The sequence below is a fragment of the Lissotriton vulgaris genome, chromosome 3_1 (assembly GCF_964263255.1).
Source record: "Lissotriton vulgaris chromosome 3_1, aLisVul1.2, whole genome shotgun sequence".
Classification (NCBI taxonomy): domain Eukaryota; kingdom Metazoa; phylum Chordata; class Amphibia; order Caudata; family Salamandridae; genus Lissotriton; species Lissotriton vulgaris.
Window position 1 is genome coordinate 319,155,526 of NC_141689.1, and position 22,000 is coordinate 319,177,525.

The 22,000-nt window shown below is 46.2% G+C and overlaps 1 protein-coding gene across 1 annotated transcript in view; it reads left to right on the forward strand.

Annotated features, from left to right (window-relative positions):
* DNAJC21 (DnaJ heat shock protein family (Hsp40) member C21) overlaps positions 1-20,893 on the forward strand; it is a 210,439-nt gene extending 189,546 nt beyond the window's left edge. The window contains exon 12 of the mRNA XM_086960516.1: positions 20,410-20,893. Coding sequence (XP_086816642.1) covers positions 20,410-20,574 — 165 coding nt within the window. The 3' untranslated portion in view covers positions 20,575-20,893. The remainder of the gene's footprint in view (positions 1-20,409) is intronic.
* Positions 20,894-22,000: the final 1,107 nt, after the last annotated feature.

Below are 22,000 nucleotides of genomic sequence, written 5' to 3' on the forward strand. Positions count from 1 at the left end.
GGAGAAAAGGAAAGAATTAGGAGGGATAAGCTAAGGAAAAGAGGTGAGTTTTGAGGGCCGCGCGAAAGTCCAAGTAGCCAGAAGTGGATCTGATTGTAAGGGGAAGGGAGTTCCAAAAGGTGGGTGCAAGGACCGAAAAGCTGAAGCCACCAAATTTTTTCCTCCGATAGCGAGGAACATGGAGAAGGAAGTGGGTGGAAGACCGAAGATTTCTCGCAGGGACATAGGCCTTGATCTTGGATCTAATAAAGTATGGGGCACTGCCAGCCAAAGACATAAAGATCAAGCAGCCCAACTTAAAGAGTGAGCGTTCCTTTATGGGGAGCCAATGGAGAGTTTTCAATAAGGGGGTGATGTGGCAAGATTTCGGGAGCCTATGAATAAGGCGAGCCGCTTGGTTCTGAGTGAGCTGTAGACGACGGCACTCGTATGCTGGAATACCCGTATATAAAGCATTACCGTAATCCAAGCGGGATAGAATCAAAGCGGAGATAATACGTTTCAGGGCTTCAGTGGAGAAATATCGCGCAATTTTGCGGATAGTTCTAAGGGCCAGAAAACATGAGGAGACCACTGGCTAATCTGCGAACGCATGGAGAGGTCTTGGCTGATTTTTATGCCTAGGGTTTTCACCGTGATAGAGGGAACAGGAGGGGAACCAAGGACAGGGGGCCAGAAGGCGGAGGTCCAAGGATTGGACAGACCACCGACAAGAACCAGCTCCGTCTTATCGGGGTTCAATTTCAATTGGTTAAGGTTCATCCAGTGATAGATGAAGGTAAGGGTGGAATGAACCTTAAGTATAGAATCGGGAGAGGGAGAAAGGTTAAAAATAAGCTGAAAGGTTGCCAGCGTAATTAAACGCCGTGATCTCCATGTCCTGTAGAGCAACAAAGAGGGGGTGGATATAAAGGTTGAACAGTAGAGGGGAAAGTGATGATCCCTGGGGCACCCCGCAGGAAACAGGACGGGTAGGGGTAGTGAAGCCGTCCATCTTGACGGCCTGCGTGCGATCGGCGAGGAAGGAGGTAAGCCAAGCCAAGGCTGTCCCCCGAATGCCGGCACCCCTGACGCGGTCGAGAAGGATGGAATGGTCGACCGTGTCAAAGGCGGCGGACAAGTCAAGGAGGACTAGCGCCTGAGGGGAATTGTTATCGGCGCTGCGTCTAAGCTCATCAACCACGGAAAGAACGGACTCAGTGGAGTGAGCTGGACGAAAGCCCGCTTGGTAAGCTGCTAAAAGATGGTTGGACTCAATATACACGGAAAGAGAGGAAGTGATGTAACTCTCTAAGATCTTGCCCAGCAGGGGAAGGAGAGAGATGGGCCTCAAGTTGGCAAGGACAGTGGGGTCAGCACCTGTTTTTTTTAAAAATAGGGATGACTGTGGCCGATTTAAACGAATCAGGCACCACTCCCAGAGTAAGGAAGGTGTTGAGCAGGGTCATAGGAGGTCCCGGACAAGAGGAAAAAATCTCCCTCAAAATGTGGGCTGGGCAAAAATCTGCAGGCGAACCAGTCTTTACCTTCCCTAGCAGAGTACAGAATGTCTCTCCAGAGATCGGAGGGAATTGGTCAAAAGTGGAAAGGGACAATGGCACTAAAGGGCAGGAAAAGAGAAGAGGAGCCGGAGGAATATTCCGCTTAATGGTAGAGATCTTCCCCATGAAGAAATCATTGAGAGCCTCACAGAGAAGTTGAGAAGGGATGAGCTTAGAGGTGACTCTGTCAGAGGCAGCCAACTCGTGTACGATTGTGAAGATGTCTTTGGGCTTATTGGCTGCCCAGTGGATTTTCTCAGAAAAGTACTTGGATTTAGTAGCAAGTATGGCTTTTTTGGAGGCCTTAAGGAGAATCAAATATTGGGCCTTGAGATCCGGGCGGTTACTGCGGCGCCAGAGGCGTTCCGCCTGCCTGAGTATCAATTTCTGGGTTTTAAGAGTATTAGTAAACCATCTATTGGCGTTGTGAGGACGACGCGTCCTTACCCGCCTTAAGGGGGCAACTGAACTGCAGGTTCTGTGGTCCTGGGGTCAGTAGAAGTGGTGTTGGATGAGCTGCCCAATTAAAGTCTGTCCGACTTTCCATTGTAGTTCAGACAGATTTGGGCTGTCCCTTCACTAAGACTTCACTAAGGAGTGGTCTAGGGGTTAGTGTTCATCTGGCCAGCTGAGGAGCGTCCCTAAATACAGGCAGTAGGTACAGTCTGTTGTCCAACAATAGTCACTTAAAGCAGAGAAGCAAATGACTGCCACCCCAAAGGTGACAATGCTTTACCAACAACTATGTCTCTTAAGTTATAATCCACAGTAATGAGCTTGTTAACAATGAACGCTCAGTAGGTTTTTCAGTGTTAGGTTTACACCAGAGTTTTACAGTTGAATCCCAATATCCATGTACAAGCTTTTTTAGTGCCACAGCTTTTATCTATGCCATTGGAAGTGGAATTACTGCATATGATACACCGTACTTTCCCCAAGGACTGCATTTTCAAGCCTTGCCACACATTCCCCTCTGATTATAAAAATCCTTACCATGATGAGTTCTGAATGCGATTTATTTTTTCCCTTTCCTAAGCAAATTAAACACATTAAGTATATTCTGCATTTATAAAGACATTTTACTCATTTTGCACACAAAATAACATTGTGGCTCTTTCTTATTCACCACATGTATTACGGGTATCACACAGATAGGTTACAATAATTCTAATTTTGGATTTTCTGAACCATTCCTTTATCTGAGACTATTTCTTTTTCTGGCTTTTTTGCCTTTGCAAAAATATACATATGTGTATATATGTTTGTTTGTAAGTGACAGGGTAAATATTTGCTTAATATGTCAAACAGAATATTAATATGTAAAGCATAGAATATTAATAGGTTGCGCTATCCTTTTAACTTCTTCCTTGATGTGACAGATGCAATTACGAATCACACACTGTCCCTTGTGAAATTTCTTTCAAGCTCCTCCTCAAGAATCCCTCCGCAGACCCCATGAACCTCAAGAACTACCAGCCCCTCTCTCTCCTCCCACGTATAAAGTATTTTAACATTTTGACAGTGTCCAAATGTGTCTATAGTTTGCAGATGTAAAATAAGTCTGCAGATGCAACATATTCAAATGGCGAGCATATTCCTCATTTCGAGAGTTAATTAACTATGACAGGGAACCCATCATGGGACCACAGGTTTCAGTTTGCAGATTCTCTAAAGGCACTGCAGCCTACTGAAGGAGACCGAACATGGGTCTCATAGTTCACAATCTCCGTACATAGGCCATAAACTACAGAAGAGGAATGGAACCACAATGGGTCTGTGAACTTCAAAGTTTATGAACACTTTACTAGGTGTGTGAACTTGGCTAAGTGGCTTCAGGGTGGGTCCGCATGTCAGGGTTTGTGTACTCTGGGGGTGAGTTTGTGGACTCAGCACTGCAAATGTTGGAGGGAGGTTTGGATGTCCTTTCCTTAGGCCTGGGGGTCACGGTGGTCATGATGTGTCTACCCTGCCTGCTTTTAGCCTTTATTTTTTTAAATCTGTCCCTGAACCCGGATTAGAGGATAGTTTTTCAAACTAGTGGTACAGATAGCTCTAATTTTTACCCTTTTGAAGTACACCAAATACATATTTGTAACGCTAACTCAAAAACTACTAAACTGAGTTCCACCAAACTAGGCAAATATACTTTTCTGAGGAAAGTTCTAGTTTCATGCCACGTTTGGTGTGATTCTTTTCATTGTATTATTTTGTGACTAACAGAAAACTTTTCTTTAGGAGTTAAAATAGGGAACACTGATTTTTTTCTGTCCTCTTTCACTTAAGTTCATAAGCTCTCTGTGCTGGTCTCCAAGCTTTTGCTGCAGCATTTTTATGCTTAATGGCCTGTGCTCTTTCGTCTCACTCGTAGAGTGCAGTGATATAGAACTCGCGCACAGCACTTCAAGGAGAATTGCATGTGTCAAAAAAACTATACTATTAGTCACGTCAAGGTAACATCATGACCACTATAGATGCTGGAGCGCCTTGTTGTCACTGACCCGTTTGTCTTCTACCGAGAAACTATCTCCAGTATGACATCCAGCCAGGTTAAACAGTTTCACAGATCTTCAATTCATTGTACAGTTAGCATGACCTAGTTAGCATGAGTGCTGACGTTGGCACAAAGGGAAGCTATTCAGTTGTTGTTTTGCCTAGATCATTGAATAGGGAAGGAATAATGTCTGTCAGCTTCTTTACAATGTCCTCAGAAAATTACCAGTTATATTTTTGGAAAAGCTGAAGTTGATCCCTTCAATAAATAGAATTTCAGTACAGCATTAGTAAACATGTGAAAGTTCACCTGGAATGTGTGTCAGCAAGGTCATTCCTGAATGAAAACTATATATCAGAATTTTATTGGAGATGTGGGTTTCCTGCATCTTTCTAGATCTAGAACCGTTCGTATTGTGGTTTCATTGTGTTCAACTAGGAGTATTAGTCATGGTGCGCCAAGGATTGTTAGTAGCTGCAACAGTGCCATAGTCCCAGCCAAGTTGCAATCCGCACGATCTACTTCACTCAAAAAATCTGGTAAGAGTAGAAGTATTCCCTTCCATTTAAAAAAAAAAACAAAAAAAAAAAGTATTATTCCGTTTTAGAGAGACACAACAACACGTTAAAGAAGGGCCCTAGGGAATGTTTTAAGACCTAGCATGGACACAACCTCCAACGTTACTATATCACGTAAAGAATGTCCATGGGTCTAAATACAACAAACCTACTGCCTTGATAAAGATGCGATATGAAAAACAACACAGGATAAAAATGTGTAACTGATCCTGGAATTCTCTTAAGAAATAAGGATGCCCATCAGTCACCACACGGTACCGGCCTGCTCATCATCTGGGACACCTTTTGGACCTTCCCATTGTGAGACATAAATGATGAATTAGGACTAGATGGAATGTCCTACATCAGATTATGACTCACCGTACTGTCCTTCTGATGTTGAAAAATGATCTAGTATAGGTCGACCTATACTCTATCTGGGCAGATATTTGTTTAAAACTGCCTTTTTTGCTCTGTTTTTAATCTTGGGTAATTGAGTAAAAACAAGAAAATACAGTGTTGCTCATTCACCCAATCTTAATTCACTCTTTCACACTCACATGCACTGCAATTTTGTTTTACCCATCACACTAGATCATTAGTCAACATCAGAAGGACCGTACAGTGAGTCATAATCTGAGGTCTTCATTTAAAAGGTGATGGTAATGGCATTGCCAGAAATCAGCAGATGCACCTTTGTTAATCTCTTGGTTCCCCGCATCACTTACCAGCAGAGAAAATGCTTTTTTTCTGACACAGTGGAGCCACTGCCAACCCAGTTATTGAAAACATTTTTTCCCAGTCCATCCTGTGGCAAGCATGTGTGAAGAACTGCCTGGTTTAGATTGGACCTTCCGATACAATGTCCACTGTGTTTTTTCCTTTTCGATCAGAAAAAAACCATGCATCTCATACTCTGGGAGAAAACTCCTAGAATGCCAGTTACTGTTTTTTTAGGTCTCGTGTTTGGTAGCGCATGCGCTGCATGCGCTGTATCAGCAAGACCTAAAGTAGTGTAATTTGGTTTTGCACCTGTGATTGGTTTACCTGAGACATTGTGTTGTGTTCCTGCTTTTGTTGGCTGTTGATCCTCCAGTTACTTCCGTGTAGTTCCAAAGCAGCGGCGCCTAAGTGCAGTTTTCGTCCACAACTGACACTTGTTTTATTTAACTGCAGTGTGCCATCCGTTTCTCGCCCCACGTTTGTTTATTTATTTAAGACGCGCTCCCCGTGTTCACGATGGAACGGGGCATTCCTCCAGCCCAGCATGCTACTTTCCCTCCCCCGTCGGCTCCACGGAGACAGCTTGTTTTCATTGCACTGCGCTCCACGATGCACTTCTGTGTCGTCCTCCCCACCATCCTCTCCCATACCGCCACCCCATGGACAGCTGTTGCCAGAGTTAAAGCGCCTCTTCTTCTGACACTGAGTTTGTTTCTTGGCGCTATACTACTTCCATGTGGCCTTCCACTCTAGCGCCTTTCACTAAGTTGCCTGTTTACTGCAGTGTGAATGAGATATAGCCTCTTGATTCTGTACCCCTTCCGTGGTGCGTTGTGGAGGTGAATCTCCCTGTCCAGTACAGGAGTGAGATGTAAACTCTTTCTCCTGTTCCCTCTCCGTGTTCTGTGCAGCACCCTGAAGCCAGCTATCTCTGGGTGCCACTCAGTGCCAGGCCTCTGTGCGCGTGTGCCTAGGGCGCCCTGATAAGGACGGAGCTCAGGGCAGCGGGTGCTGCCCCCCTGAGTACGAAGACCCTTCCCTTGTGGAAGCACAGGTCACACTAATGGCTCCCTTGCTTCTTGTGAGCACGCACAAGGTGCCCTGTGTTCCTGTGAACTGCACTACAACGGGTCCAGCCTTTCGGCCCTGCCCCCTCTCTGGTTGTGCGTATTGTATCTTATACACTTGGGCTGTGTACCTTGCAGTTATGGATATTGTGCCCTGTGCTCATGAGTTGCAGGACGCCAATGTCCTGTATTTATACCGATAGTTTAGTGTAGCGGGTATGAGCACTCGGGGGGCGTCAAGGCGCTGGGCACAACTTAATCGAGATTTGCACGAAAGTGCAAGATGGTCATTTTAAAAACACGACGTAACATGTGTGAGAGGATACAGTGAACAACAAAAGGTATGGAAATTACTGACAAAGAACAACACATCTTGCCAGGTCGTGGTCCGGAGAGATCTGAATCCCGGCTCTGAGGATCGACGCACCAGTGACCTTCGGAACACCATGTTCTTCGCATTGCACACTACATGCTTGGTCCTCTGCTCGCAGTACACCCAGCTTAACGTCCCATGCCTTGCACCAGGATACACTGTGTCACAGTCTGTGTGCTCTCCCACGTGCAGCTTTACGTCCCGTGCCTTGCACCAGAACACACTGTGTGCCTTCGCATAAGCAGCTTCACGTCCCGTGCACCAGGACACACTGTTTGCTATCCCATGTGCAGCTTTGTTTTGCGTGCACCAGAACACACTGTGTGCCTTCCCACATGCAGCTGTATGTCCCATGTGCACCAGAACACCCTGTGTGCCTTCCCACCACCAGGACACACTGTGTGCCTTCCCAGGACACACTCTGTGCCTTTCCACGTGCAGCTTTACGTCCCGTGCATCAGGACACACTGTATGCCTTCCCATGTGCAGCTTTGTCTCGCGTGCACCAGAACACAGTGTGCCTTCCCACATGCAGCTTTACCTCCCGTACCTTGCACCAGGACACACTGTGTGCATTCCCACATGCAGCCTTACGTCCCGTGCCATGCACCAGATCACAGCGTGCCTTCCCACATGCAGCTTTATGTCTCGCATGCATCAGAACACACTCTGTGCCTTCCCACGTACCATGCACCAGAACACACCGTGTGCCTTCCCACGTGCAGCTTTATCTTGCATGCACCAGACAGTGGCCTTCCCAATTGCAGCTTTACCTCCCGTACCTTGCACCAGGGCACACTGTGTGCCTTCCCACGTGCAGCTTTATCTCCCCGTGCACCAGGACACACGGTGTGCCTTCCCACCACCATGACACGCTGTGTGCCTTTCTACCACCAGGACATTTATGAGGGATGGTAAACAGAGAGCAGGATGTGCCGCGGTGGCGTTACACGTGAAAAGCCCTTGTCTCTTTAACCTTGTTGATTTTTTTACTTCGCAGAGGTTACCTTTTCCAATGGTGCAAAATCGACTTGACATAACTGTTCATCAGTTTCAGGGTTTTCCGTCCAGGTATTTGCATCAAATCAGCCCAGTCAAGCTTCAAGTGGTCATTTGACGTCCAGGCGCTCATAACTGAGCTGAAGGCTAATTCCAGTCCCTTTGCCAGAGCTGTCGTTCATAGTTTATCGCTTGCGTTGCCCTTGGCGTCCCAGGTGCCCAGCCTCCGGGCTCAGCTCGCACATTGCCTTTGTGCCGGTTCCTCAGAAGCCATTTTACTGGAGAACAAGGCCCTCTGACAGCCTCCCTTCGACAAGGCCTCTCAGTGGCGCAGTACCCCACAGCTTGCGTTGGCACAGCCTATCACTCTTCATAACTGGCCGTTGACCCTGACTTTACAAGGCCTCTCAGTGGCGCAGTACCCCACAACTTGCGTTGGCACAGCCTATCACTCTTCATAACTGGCCGTTGGCCCTGACTTTACAAGGCCTCTCAGTGGTGCAGTACCCCACAGCTTGCGTTGGCACAGCCTATCACTCTTCATAACTGGCCGTTGACCCTGACTTTACAAGGCCTCTCAGTGGCGCAGTACCCCACAGCTTGCATTGGCATTGCCTATCACTCTTCATAACTGGCCGTTGACCCTGACTTTACAAGGCCTCTCAGTGGCGCAGTACTCCACAGCTTGCGTTGGCACAGCCTATCACTCTTTATAACTGGCCGTTGACCCTGACTTTACAAGGCCTCTCAATGGCGCAGTACCCCACAGCTTGCATTGGCACAGCCTATCACTCTTCATAACTGGCCGTTGACCCTGACTTTACAAGGCCTCTCAGTGGAGCAGTACCTCACGGCTTGCATTTGCACAGCCCTTCACTCTTCATGACTGGCAAATGGCGGTAAAGGTGGAAGAGCCACTGATGGGTGCGCCCAGATGCTCTGTGGCTCTGGCTCAGCTCGAGGCCCTCTCGGACCCTCAAACCAAATTGAACCAAACTTTCATGTGGCTTCTTTCTCTCCTTAGACCTGCCAGCCCTCCCGCGTTCAGGCCTCGTGCATCAAGATTTAAAGACAAAGCATTCATTTTTTATGTAAAACAGGAGAAAGAGACGTCAATCTAGTGTCTGAATCGCACAATGTGAAACCAGAAAATTTGGAATCCATCCCGGTTACCCCACTTGACCAAATTGTGTGGTCTCATGCAAATATTTTATTTCACTATACCTCAGCTTCTCATTGGTTGTTTTATCACTGCACCTTGTAGCGTGCATTGTCACAGCCTGTTATGGCTTGCATTGGCACAGCATAGCTTGCATTGTAGCGCCCCTCTTCACTTGCCTTGGCACAGACCCACGTGGCTTATATTGGCACTATACAAACTATGGCAAAAAGTTAATGCAGGTGGCACTGTGAAAACAGTGAGGTGGTGCACGGTCAGAATGAGTCAGGACGTCCATAACCAGGAGGACAGGAGGCAGATGGCTCTTGCTCCAAATAGATCTGAGTTGCAAAGAAATCGGTAAACAAGACCATCAATTTCGGAAGTATAAAGAAAGGAAACCTTGCTGGTATTTTGCTAGTGCATCCAGCATGAACACTTTCAAAGAAAAGCTGCACTGTTTGCTGTATGACTTATGCACCAATTCATAGTGACCTCTGTTCACCAAAATGCCAGGGGTATGTTAATTGCCCATTGAAATTATTTAATGGTCGACTTCTTTCTTAGTTCCTCGTGTTCCTTTTTGCAATTGAGAGTAGGTGGCAGGCAGAGAACAGACATGGCAGAAAATAAGCAGCGCTCTTAGCACACGTTTTACTGCCTGTTGCGGTCTCTACTACTGATTGCTATCCGTGATCTGAAATGTCACATAGACAGAGGGTAACTGTTGCTATCACCAGCTGCTGCAAACCATGACATTGGTAGCCATTACCTATATGCATAATGGGACATAGTCTCATGGGTTCAGTGCATGGTGCGATGGTCATGTGACTATGTACAGCTGGTACCAAGATTCAACAGCCAACTAAATGTACAGCTAGGCAGAACAAAGTGAAAGACCTTCTCTACTCATATATAAACAAGCAATGCAATAGGTATCGCATTATTAAACATTGAGCTATTGGTGTTGCCTTAATTAGCTCAAACTTTAATAATGCGAGTCCTATTGCATTGCAAATGCTCATTTAGGTCTGGCATTAGCCAAGACCTTTTTGATTTTTCCAAAATTATGTCCTGTTCTCAACAGACACGGTCGCTCCAGACGCTGCTCCCCGCTCTGCCTGCCTCCTGAAGTGCCTCTGCATCCCCACCTCGCTCTTTTGCCTGCCTCGAGATATCGCAAGTACCCATTGAAGTGTGAACTGCCTGAGAGGCTGGGACTTTGTTGTGCATTATTTTGCCGTAGCGCTCCGTCTGCCTAACTACGCTGCAATCAATAATTTGGTATTCTGGAAATTGTTGCGCTGTCTGCCTAACTTATTGCTGCCTGATCTCACCGGTGCCTCTGACATCAGGATCGCGCTATCGATCTCTGTGCCCCAATCCGGTTTCGATCTTGGCTGAGGCCATTTTGAGCTTGCTGTTGTTGTTTGCTTCCTGTGCCTTCCCCGACCAGATCCCCGCCCAGCTCCCGCCTCCCAGCTGACCACCCCTCGCCCCTCCCCCATCCACATATGACAGATGTCCGTTCGCGCAGCGGTCGCGCCCCATGCGCGCCGAAGGTAAGCCCGTCTACGCCCGTCCGCGCCTGGACCGCGCCCAGTGCCAGACCCCCTGGCCCCCACCGTACCCAGCCCACTAGACTCACATATGATGCCGGAACTCTCCTCGCCCTCAACCCTGGACGCTCTCCACAATGCTGCAAAGCCACCCCAGGACGTACCCACGGCCCATTCGCCTGCCTCTCTTGCAAGTTCAACTGCTTCAGGACCATCACCAAACTCACTTCCTCCAAACACAGCTCCGACTCTAACCACCTGAAGTGCATCCTGCTGAACACCCGCTCGGTCCACAGACACGCAACTGAACTCTGGGACCTACTCGACACTGCGTCACCGGACATCGCCTTCCTTACAGAAACATGGATGAACACATCTTCAGCACCCGACATCGCCATAGCCATACCGGATGCTTACAAGATTATCCGAAAAGACCGCGCCAAACAAACAGGAGGAGGCATCGCCATCATCCACAGGAACACCATCAAAATCACGACCAGCTCCGACGATAATCTTGCAACCGCCGAACATCTCCACTTTCAGATCCACACCAACTCTAAGACCACACTTAGAGGCACCCTCATCTACAGACCTCCAGGAACCCGCACTCAATTCAGCGATGACATCACTGACTTCATCAGCCAACATGACCTCGCCTCCGAGAACTACATTCTTTTAGGAGACCTCAACTACCACCTCGAAAACAAACACGACAGCAACACCTCCACCCTCCTGGACAACCTGGCCAATCTCGGACTCAAACAACTTGTTGACACCCCCACCCACGTAGCCGGACACACACTCGACCCTATCTTCACCTCCAGCAAGCACATCTCCTTCGATCGCACCACAACTCTCCATTGGACAGACCATAGTTGTGTTCACTTCAGCTACAATACCACCCGGACCCACAATCGCCTACAACCTATCCCCCGGAGAAACTGGAACAAAATCACCTCCGACCAACTCCTCACATCACTCAACCAAAACCCTCCCACCCTGTCATTGGACCCAAACCAAGCGGCCACCAATCTCAAGCAATGGATCACCCGCAGCGCTGACGAATTAGCACCCCTGAAAAAACACCAGACCAAACCAGGCAGCAAAAAGGCTCCCTGGTTCAATGATGACCTTAAAAAATCCAAGAAGTTATGCCGCACCCTGGATAAAACATGGAGAAAAAACACAACCACCGACAACATGGACACCCTCAAGGCAGCCACCCGCAAACACCACCAACTGATCCGATCCACCAAGAAATCAGCGTTCAAGGATCGTCTCGACAACAACTCCCACAACAGCAAGGAACTTTTCAACATCGTCAAAGAATTCACCAACCCCACCGCAGCATCTAACGACATCACTCCCTCCCAAGACCTCTGTGATGCGTTATCCTCCTTCTTCTACAACAAAATTGCCGACATTCACAACAGCTTCGAGAACACTCCCAGCGATCAACCCTCCCCACCCCCCTCAGATCCTACACCGCCGACTAACAACCTTAGCTCCTGGAACCCAATCACCACTGAAGACACCATCCGCCTAATGAACTTAATCAACTCTGGCTCGCCAACCGACCCCTGCCCCCACCACATCTTCAACAAAGCTGACTCCATCATCGCACCCCATCTCCGTGATGTAATCAACTGCTCGTTCAACTCGGCCACCTTCCCAGAAAGCTGGAAACACGCCGAATTTAGCGCCCTTTTGAAGAAACCCTCAGCAGACCCCTCCGAACTTAAAAACTACCGCCCCATATCCCTCCTCCCTTTCCCGGCCAAAGTCATTGAGAAAGCAGTCAACAGCCAGCTCGCCGCCTTCCTTGAATCCAACAACTCCCTAGATCCCTCTCAATCAGGATTTCGAGCCAAACACAGCACCGAAACCGCCCTCATTGCAGCAACAGACAACATCCGAACACTACTGGACAACGGAGAAACAGCGGCCCTCATTCTACTCGACCTCTCCGCCGCTTTCGACACAGTCAGTCACAGCACCCTTATACAACGCCTCAGCAACATCGGCATACAAGGAAAAGCCTTGGACTGGATCATCTCATTCCTTGCCGGGAGAACTCAAAGAGTCCGACTTCCCCCATTCACCTCAGAGGCCACTGAAGTCATCTGTGGCGTACCACAAGGATCGTCACTCAGTCCCACACTCTTCAACGTTTACATGAGCCCACTTGCATCCATCGCGCGCCAACACAACCTCAACATCATCTCTTACGCCGACGACACCCAGTTAATCCTTTCCCTCACCAAAGACCCTAACACCGCCAAAACCAATCTTCACGAAGGCATGAAAGAAGTAGCAGAATGGATGAAACGGAGCCGCCTAAAACTCAACTCAGACAAAACGGAGGTGCTCATCCTAGGATCTTCCCCCTCTGCCTGGGACGACACTTGGTGGCCTTCCGCTCTGGGCACAGCACCCACAGACCACGCACGCAACCTTGGCTTCATCCTAGACTCCTCTCTCTCGATGTCCAGACAAGTAAACGCTGTCTCATCCTCCTGCTTCAACGTACTTCGCATTCTTAAAAAGATCTTCCGCTGGATCCCCTTTGAGTCAAGAAAGACTGTCACCCACGCACTGGTCACGAGTCGACTGGATTATGGTAACAGACTATACGCCGGAATCACAGCAAAATTACAAAAAAACTCCAACGCATCCAAAACGCATCAGCGAGACTCATATTGGACATCCCTCGCCAAGACCACATCACCGGACACCTAAAAGACCTCCACTGGCTTCCCGTCAACAAGAGAATTACGTTCCGTCTTCTCAACCACGCACACAAAGCCCTCTACAATCTAGGACCCGAATGCCTCAACACTCGACTGTCCTTCTCCACACCCACCCGCCAACTAAGATCGTCCAATCAAGCCCTCGCCGCAGTCCCGCGATTCCGAAAATCCACCATGGGTGGCAGATCCTTCTCCTTCCTGGCTGCCAAGACCTGGAACTCACTTCCCACTTTCCTCCGCCTTACTCAAAACCACACCTCCTTCAAAAAAGAACTTAAAACATGGCTATTCGACAAATAATGTACCCCTTACCCAAGTGCCTTGAGACCCTCTGGGTGAGTAGTGCGCTATACAAATGACCGAACTTGAACTTGAGCTTGTATGATATACTTACTCAAAGGGGCTTTCAGCCACCTCTCTTCATCCATTGGTCTGGTGTTGTGCCAGCCACATTTTGCTTCTGCCCACTACAACGTACAATACACAGCATAGGGCAATGAGTTAGCCTCCTTAAACCACTGGTTAACATCACTTTGAATGAATGTATTTTTCTCTCTCACAATAACAACATCTGCACACATAGAAGTTCCCTTCAATGCCAGTGTTTTTGGTTTTACTTTATAATCACTTTAGTGTTGCCTTTGTGTTTAGAATTGAGGTGAAAGCAGGGTGCTTTATACCAGATATGTAAAAAGTTACAGGAGTGTGACCAATAAACCACGTCGGGATTGTGGTAGAAAGGTAGAAAAACAAACAATATCCCAACAGGTAATGTTTTTTTAGACAAATAAGCATGTATGCAGCAAGCATTACAGGAACAGAAATAAAGGAGCACACTATTCAATTAAATTTAATTGTTATTCATCTTGTATTTCATCCAAAATATATATATATGGTCAGGTCTATACAGTTATTGCAGCACTGTATAAGAAAAATCATGTGACAACCAGAATGCACTTGGTGCTCAAGTACGTGTGAGTGAAGAACGTGGCGACGCAAGTGACAAGGTGAACAGCGTCGATGGCGCACAGTGAACAATAGTGCAAATAATATACAGTGGGTGGCTCAAGAATGATAACAAAAGGATATGACTGTATGGGGTAATTCGCGATTTGTATTGAGCCACGGTAGAAGATGCGCCTAATATTGCGACGGCGTTTCGATCCTCATCAATTGGGATTGTCTTCAGGACAAGGTTGTCTGGTTTTTGAAGTGCTGGAAAGTGAGCGGATTGGATATAGAGATCCGTCTCAAGGAAACGGCGAAGCGTCTTCCCGGATGGCAGTTTATAAATCGGTGAAAGGAAACCAACAAAGGACGTCTCGGTGGTGGCAATTCCGGGGATGCAGATCCTGTGTAAATCAAGGACTTCGAAGTCCATTCGTGTCCCGGCTGCCACTTGCACCAGTAAGCTCTTGGATTGACTCCACTGCAGTTACCTTGATTTACACAGGATCTGCATGAAAACCGGCCTTTATCTTGTTTAAATTGCAGAACTTGTAAAACTTTTTACATTTTCATCCTTCTTTTTTTCCTTCTTCCTTTGTTTCTTTCTTGGTTTTTTCTTGCCTTCTTTCTTTTCCATCAACTTTTCCTTTTGTTTCCTTTTTGTTACTTTCCTTCTTTCTGTCTGTTTTTTCTTTCTTTCCTTTCTTTCATCTTTCTTTCCTTTCTTCCATCTTTCGTTCTTTCCTTCCATCTTTCGTTCTTTCCTTCCATCTTTGTTTCTTTTCTTCCTTCTTAGTTTCTTTCCTTCCTTCCATCTTTGTTTCCTTACCATCTTTCTTGTTTCGTTTTCATCTTTGTTTCCTTTCCTTGTTTCTTTTTTATTTCACTTTTTCCTTCTTTGTTTCTTTCTCTATCGGTATCCATCTTTCGTTCTACCTTTCTGTCCTTTCTTTTTTTCCTTCTGTTATTTGTCTTTCTTTCCTTCCCTCTTTCCTTCATTTTATCCCTTTTTCTATTCTTTCTATTTTCTTTCCTTGCTTTCTTTTCTTTCTTTCCTTGCTTTCTTTTTCCTTTCATTCTTCGCTTTCTTTTTCTGCCTTCCTTGCTTTCCTTGCGTCTTTCTTGCTTTCTTTCAGACCTTCATGCTTTCTTAACTTTTCTATTTATCTTTTATTGCTAATTTGTTCCCCTTTTCTTCCTTTCCTGTTTCGTGACTTTTCTTTCCTTTCCTTTTTTCTTTCTGTCCTTTTTAGCTTTTATTTCTGTCTTGTCTTTATTTCCTTCTTTAACCTTCGGTCTTGCTTTATTTCCTGCTTTCTTTTCTTCCCTTCCTTCCTTTTTTCTTTCCCTCGGTCCGTATTGAATGATTAGTGGTTATAGGTTCAATCCACTACTATCGCACGCATTTTATTGCTTTGGGAGTCTTAAGATGTTTAATAAAGTTTGTTATCCTTTCTACGACCCAATTTTAGTGTACATATCACTTTTCACCCTTTTTTTCACCTTCTCACTTGCACTGCTCTACAGTTGCCTCCTCAGACCCTAGTATGTGTTAAAACATATTGGGTTCCACTGTTTAGACATAAACTTGTGTTGTCTACGGTGAACTTTTCTAAGAAACACTTACCTTCCCGGTGTGAAGGAACCCAAATGATGAACAGGGCGTCCAGAATCGACAACTGATGGGTATTTTTCAACACAGGAAAGATACTCCCTTTGGTATAGCGTCACTTTACTCTTTTTCCTTGTTTTCGGCGTCCTTTTGTTTTCAGACATATAATCGGAGCTAACTTATTCACTGGCTGACCCACTGATACTTTTTTAGGTCTCGGCTCAACGCGCGGAAGCGCGTCTCCGCCGAGATCTTTTGTCAGCGACTGTGCTTCCCAGGAGACAGTGTCGGCCACGCGCATCCTTCGAGGCGATTTGAAACGTGACCGCGCGCTGTGGCCAGGCGCTGTCTCCTGGGAAGCTCAAGCACCACACACGCATGCGCATACACACACACAAGCGCCCATGCACGCACGCACATACATACATACATACATACATACATACATACAGAGACACCCACCTGACACATACACACACACGCGCGTGCGCACACACACACACACACACACACACACAAGTGCACCGAGGCCCCCCCTCCCCCGCCGTCACCGTCGCATACACACACGAGCATACACGCACACACACACACAAGTGCACCAAGCCCCCCCAGCCTTTTGAAACTTACCTGGGCAATGTCGGGGACTCTTCTCTCAGCACGCGGCGCCCAACCTCCTGCTAGCGCGGCCCCGGGTCTCCACACCGCTCACAGGAGCCCCGGGCCGCGAGACGCATCGACTCCGCCTGCCTCCTCTTCCGGTCTGGACGTGGCCCCGCCCCCGTCACAGGCGACCGTGCCTGACTTCCGGGGCGGCCGCGGCGTACTTCCGGGGGCATTTAGGATGCTGCTGCTGATTTCTCTGTCCTCCGTGGAATCCGATAGTAAAAGTATCGCCCACATTTGGAAACTGGTGCAGTGAGTTCTGAACTTGTAACGAATAGCTGTAAATGTTTGTGTTTGCTCTCTCACTCTCTCAATGGGACATATTACACTGCATTAATCTTGATAATATGAACCTAAAAAAATACTGCACCCACTGCATCGTCAAGGTAAGTACATAATCACCATTCTTGACTTCCCATCTGCTTACTTTGAATTACATTGTGATGTAACTATTAAGTTGATGTAGTGGATGTAATATTTTTGTCATGTGATATAGCATGTGGATGAAGCGGTTGTATCCTGCTCGGTGCCTGCAACTATCCCTTTGCACTGTGAAAATTGGCCTTAATAGATATCTTGAGGATTCCACATAGGCATCCACGTCATGAGTAGAGTACATTACTGCTGCAATACTAAGCATTAATACATGACTTGACTGAGTGTGGCTGTCTGTTTTTCTTAAAACATCCCCGTGATACGTGTATGAAGCTCTCAAGACTGGTTCCCCATAATTGTAGAGCTCGGGTATTATGCTGCACCACAAATACACCAGCCATATTTATTTATTTTATTTGCAGTTTTATATAATGTGAACTTGGCTTAAGGGCATTGGAACACTTCGTGGACCAAATTGCAGTCCGGTTTTTTTAAGGCACAGGGAGATTTCGTATTTTGCCTCATAAGAGAAACTTTGGGCTGAAAGTCCAATAGTCCCCAAACGACTGTATGGATGAAAATGCTCTCGAGTTTACACTTGAATGTTGATCAGACGAACAATAAAAGAGACTGACTGCTGCTTTTAGTTGCGGAAAGTCAGCTCGGGAATTTTAAAGACCCATATGTGGACTGAACGTTGTGTAAGGCATTTTTAATGCATAATTTTAACAGTTCTCACTTTGGCTGCAGTGTCTACCTTGATGGCTTCCAGCGGCAAGAAGTGCTAGTATTTATCTCCTCAGAAATTCTAGTGCTTTTAGATGGTGTTATTACCTGTCACATCGTTGGCCTTATTGTCAAAGACAGTTGAATCACAGCAAACGTGCTAAGGGCAATTTTGCACCAATGTGAGTGCAAGAGTTTAGCATTATTGCGGATTCTTAAAAATGCCATGCCCCAAATGATCACTACTTCTTTCGTAGGTGTGCATTTTTCGCTTAAGATGCTCTTGAGCTAAATGCACATTTTTCGCTGGTGTGGTGCGCATATTAAGCAAAGGCAAAGTACACTTTTTTGGGAGTAAGTTAATTATGAAGGAAATATCTCTTTAGGAATCGGGTCTCTTTTCTTGAAAAGTCCTGCCCAGCATAGTCACATCTAGCGCAGAATGTGGCGATTTTATGGTACATAAAGTTATTCTCCAAGTTACAGCTGATGTACGTATTTTTGGCACTGAGAGTAGTGAGTGCAGAGTAGTGAGTGCAGAGTAGTGAGTGCAGAGTAGTGAGTGCAGAGTAGTGAGTGCAGAGTAGTGAGTGCAGAGTAGTGAGTGCAGAGTAGTGAGTGCAGAGTAGTGAGTGCAGAGTAGTGAGTGCAGAGTAGTGAGTGCAGAGTAGTGAGTGCAGAGTAGAGAGTGCAGAGTAGAGAGTGCAGAGTAGAGAGTGCAGAGTAGTGAGTGCAGAGTAGTGAGTGCAGAGTAGTGAGTGCAGAGTAGTGAGTGCAGAGTAGAGAGTGCAGAGTAGAGAGTGCAGAGTAGAGAGTGCAGAGTAGAGAGTGCAGAGTAGAGAGTGCAGAGTAGAGAGTGCAGAGTAGAGAGTGCAGAGTAGAGAGTGCAGAGTAGAGAGTGCAGAGTAGAGAGTGCAGAGTAGAGAGTGCAGAGTAGAGAGTGCAGAGTAGAGAGTGCAGAGTAGAGAGTGCAGAGTAGAGAGTGCAGAGTAGAGAGTGCAGAGTAGAGAGTGCAGAGTAGAGAGTGCAGAGTAGTGAGTGCAGAGTAGTGAGTGCAGAGTAGTGAGTGCAGAGTAGTGAGTGCAGAGTAGTGAGTGCAGAGTAGTGAGTGCAGAGTAGTGAGTGCAGAGTAGTGAGTGCAGAGTGCAGAGTAGTGAGTGCAGAGTAGTGAGTGCAGAGTAGTGAGTGCAGAGTAGAGAGTGCAGAGTAGAGAGTGCAGAGTAGAGAGTGCAGAGTAGAGAGTGCAGAGTAGAGAGTGCAGAGTAGAGAGTGCAGAGTAGAGAGTGCAGAGTAGAGAGTGCAGAGTAGAGAGTGCAGAGTAGAGAGTGCAGAGTAGAGAGTGCAGAGTAGAGAGTGCAGAGTAGAGAGTGCAGAGTAGAGAGTGCAGAGTAGAGAGTGCAGAGTAGAGAGTGCAGAGTAGAGAGTGCAGAGCAGAGTAGAGAGTGCAGAGCAGAGTAGAGAGTGCAGTGCAGAGTAGAGAGTGCAGTGCAGAGTAGAGAGTGCAGTGCAGAGTAGAGAGTGCAGTGCAGAGTAGAGAGTGCAGTGCAGAGTAGAGAGTGCAGTGCAGAGTAGAGAGTGCAGTGCAGAGTAGAGAGTGCAGTGCAGAGTAGAGAGTGCAGTGCAGAGTAGAGAGTGCAGTGCAGAGTAGAGAGTGCAGTGCAGAGTAGAGTGCAGTGCAGAGTAGAGAGCGCAGAGTGGTGAGTGCTGTTAAGTGCAGAGTGGTGAGTGCTGTTGAGTGCAGAGTGGTGAGTGCTGTTGAGTGCAGAGTGGTGTGTATTGGCAATGTAAATAACAATGCCATTTATTTATGATTTAAAGAAAAAAAAAGAAATGTCATGAGCAATGCCAATAGCTCTACCTTTAATGATGCAGAGACCATTGCATTGTAAATGCTTGTTCTGTGTACTATCTGTTTAGGGAACGTAGCAGTGAATGGTCCTTAAACATCCCCTTGGGCCCTCCTCTCCCTTTTATATGTATGATCTGTCATGCCTTCCATGGTATGGTTGGATATCCAACCTTGTCAGTAAAAGCAGTTTAGGCAAAAAAAGACACCCGGGTCACAGTGAAATTTGGCATATGGCTGTTCTGCGTCAACAAAACTATAAATCTGGCTCTGCATGGCTTGCAGTGCTTTTATTAGGATTTCTAGTCTACTTTTGATGCTTTTAGACTAACAGTTAATGGAAGGGTAGCATAGGACCCAGGTTGTGTAGATAAGTTGCGATTTATTTATTGCTTCCAAAGCCAACAGTCTTAAGAGGAGTGACGTGATGCATTCTACTTATTTTACCAAGGCAATATTAGTTAAGCAGCTGATTCTGAAGTGGGTCAATTTGTGGTATACAATGTATTTAGGCATTCCTGCTTTGCATCGCTCTCACCTTATCTGAATGATACTTGCAGAGTGCAAGCATGTACAGTTGAAATTCTGTGCTGCGGACAAATCAGTTGCATGTCTGGAGCATTGGTTTTCCAGTTTGGTTTCCTTCATAGCTTGATGTGGAACCTAAACACACTCTCCCAGAGGAAATTGCTTGGTATGATTGCTAGATCCGTGGGTGCAGCACTTACACAAACATGTCATGATTGCATTGGATTTAAATCACTGTAGGGTTCTACAAGTAGCAACTATGAGGCCATTTCATTAAAACGAATTTAACAGAAGTGGGCATAGGAACACAAACACAACAATAGAGATACCGGCAAGCTTGAAAACTAGCGGTACAGGTGAGTAACATATTCTTATCCATCAGAAACATTGTTACGGTCAGATAAATCTGTGCTTTTAGGATACATTTATGCAAACCAGTTGTCTAAAGATTTGTACTTCCTAAGAAAAAATATTTCTTTTTTCTCCCTCCAGGTCCAAGCACCACTACATTGTGTTACTTGTCGTTCTAACTTTTCATCTCGGAATAAACTCTTTGATCATCTGAAGGCTACAGGTCACGCAACAGTACTACAGGCGTCTCCTGAAGTTGGGCCGACAAACGCCAGAATCAAAAAGGAGAAGCGTAGGAATAGATGAAACTTGTAATGCACTGTGTGGGACATTAATTCACAGGTTGAACTGAGTATTTCTCAACGCATAGGAATAAAGACATATCGGAGACCACATTGAACTGAGCTTTTTCGATACAGTGCCATGTCCTCAGCAGACTTGCACTATGGGAAAGTGTGCTTCCATTCAATATTCATTAATGTGTTTTCCACATCATGGACTTAAATTAACCGTTCAACCTTAAAATTCCAACATTTTTAATATCGGATTGCACTGTAATACTGGGTTCGGCTGTCAATTACATTGATACCAAATGTACAAAGCAAATAAATTATTTTAATATCAATTTTTGGTGCATCAGTTTTTTATGCATATTTTTTGACTCTCTTGTCTGAAATGTGTTCCTGCAGATACCTGCAATTGAAAGACAAAGTTAGTGGTATCCAATAAGGGAGGACGCCAGACAACCCCTTGCAAGACTGCTTCTTCTCTACAAATGCCACATTTACAATTTATATATACAGATTACAATATACACATACCACATCAATATTGAACAAGAAATATGAATCTATGGAGAGTGAAGGCCAGTTGCGACACTGTCACTGTCAGCAAGAAAAAGCGTATCCAGTGGGAGCACAGGAGTGCTAGCAACCGACAGGAACGGGCCATTAATGACACTGAGATAGCAGGGAGAAGGATTCCTAGTCATTACCTGAAGATACTATATGGTGACGGAGAAAACAGGAGAAACAAAACAAGAACATAGGGAAAGCATTCTGAGAATCAAGTCAAGGAAGAGGAAGTTGGAGGACGCCACTCGGAATTTAAAAGTTGTGGCATGGTTAGGAACATTTACAACAAGCCAATTCAATAACGCCATCAAAATCCAAGGATGAGGGACTATTCCATGATGGTACAGCAGATGAAGAGAAAAGTGATCCTTGGAGTGGTAGAAAAGACTAATGCATGGATAGAATGTGAGTGTTTGTAACTACGTTCTTGCTCCCCCTTCCTTCTGTTGCAGAGGCAAGTTGCTACATTTAGGCTTGGGAACATAACCTGCATGTGCGCCTATTTTTGACGACCCAGCGCACTTAAGTATTATTCACAGGAATGCAGATGCCTGTGTCGCCCCTTCTGTAATAAAGATTGGGATGGTGCACTCATAGTGCTAACAAGCACATAAGGGGGTGCTTCCTCATTTGCTTTGGGGTGTAGTCCCATTCAGATGACGAAATACTTTGCGCCAGTGCCATATTAAAGACATAGGCACAGAGATAAAGAAGCTGTCAGGAGACGCACTGACTGCATCGCAGAGTAATGACCCCTTAAGGAAGTGCCGATTTAAAAGTGAGGAAAGGTGTTGAGGTCCACCCCCATGCATTCCCTTGTAGGCAGGTGCAGTCACTCACTGCAAGGGGATCTCTGCCACTTTATAATAGCAGAGCAT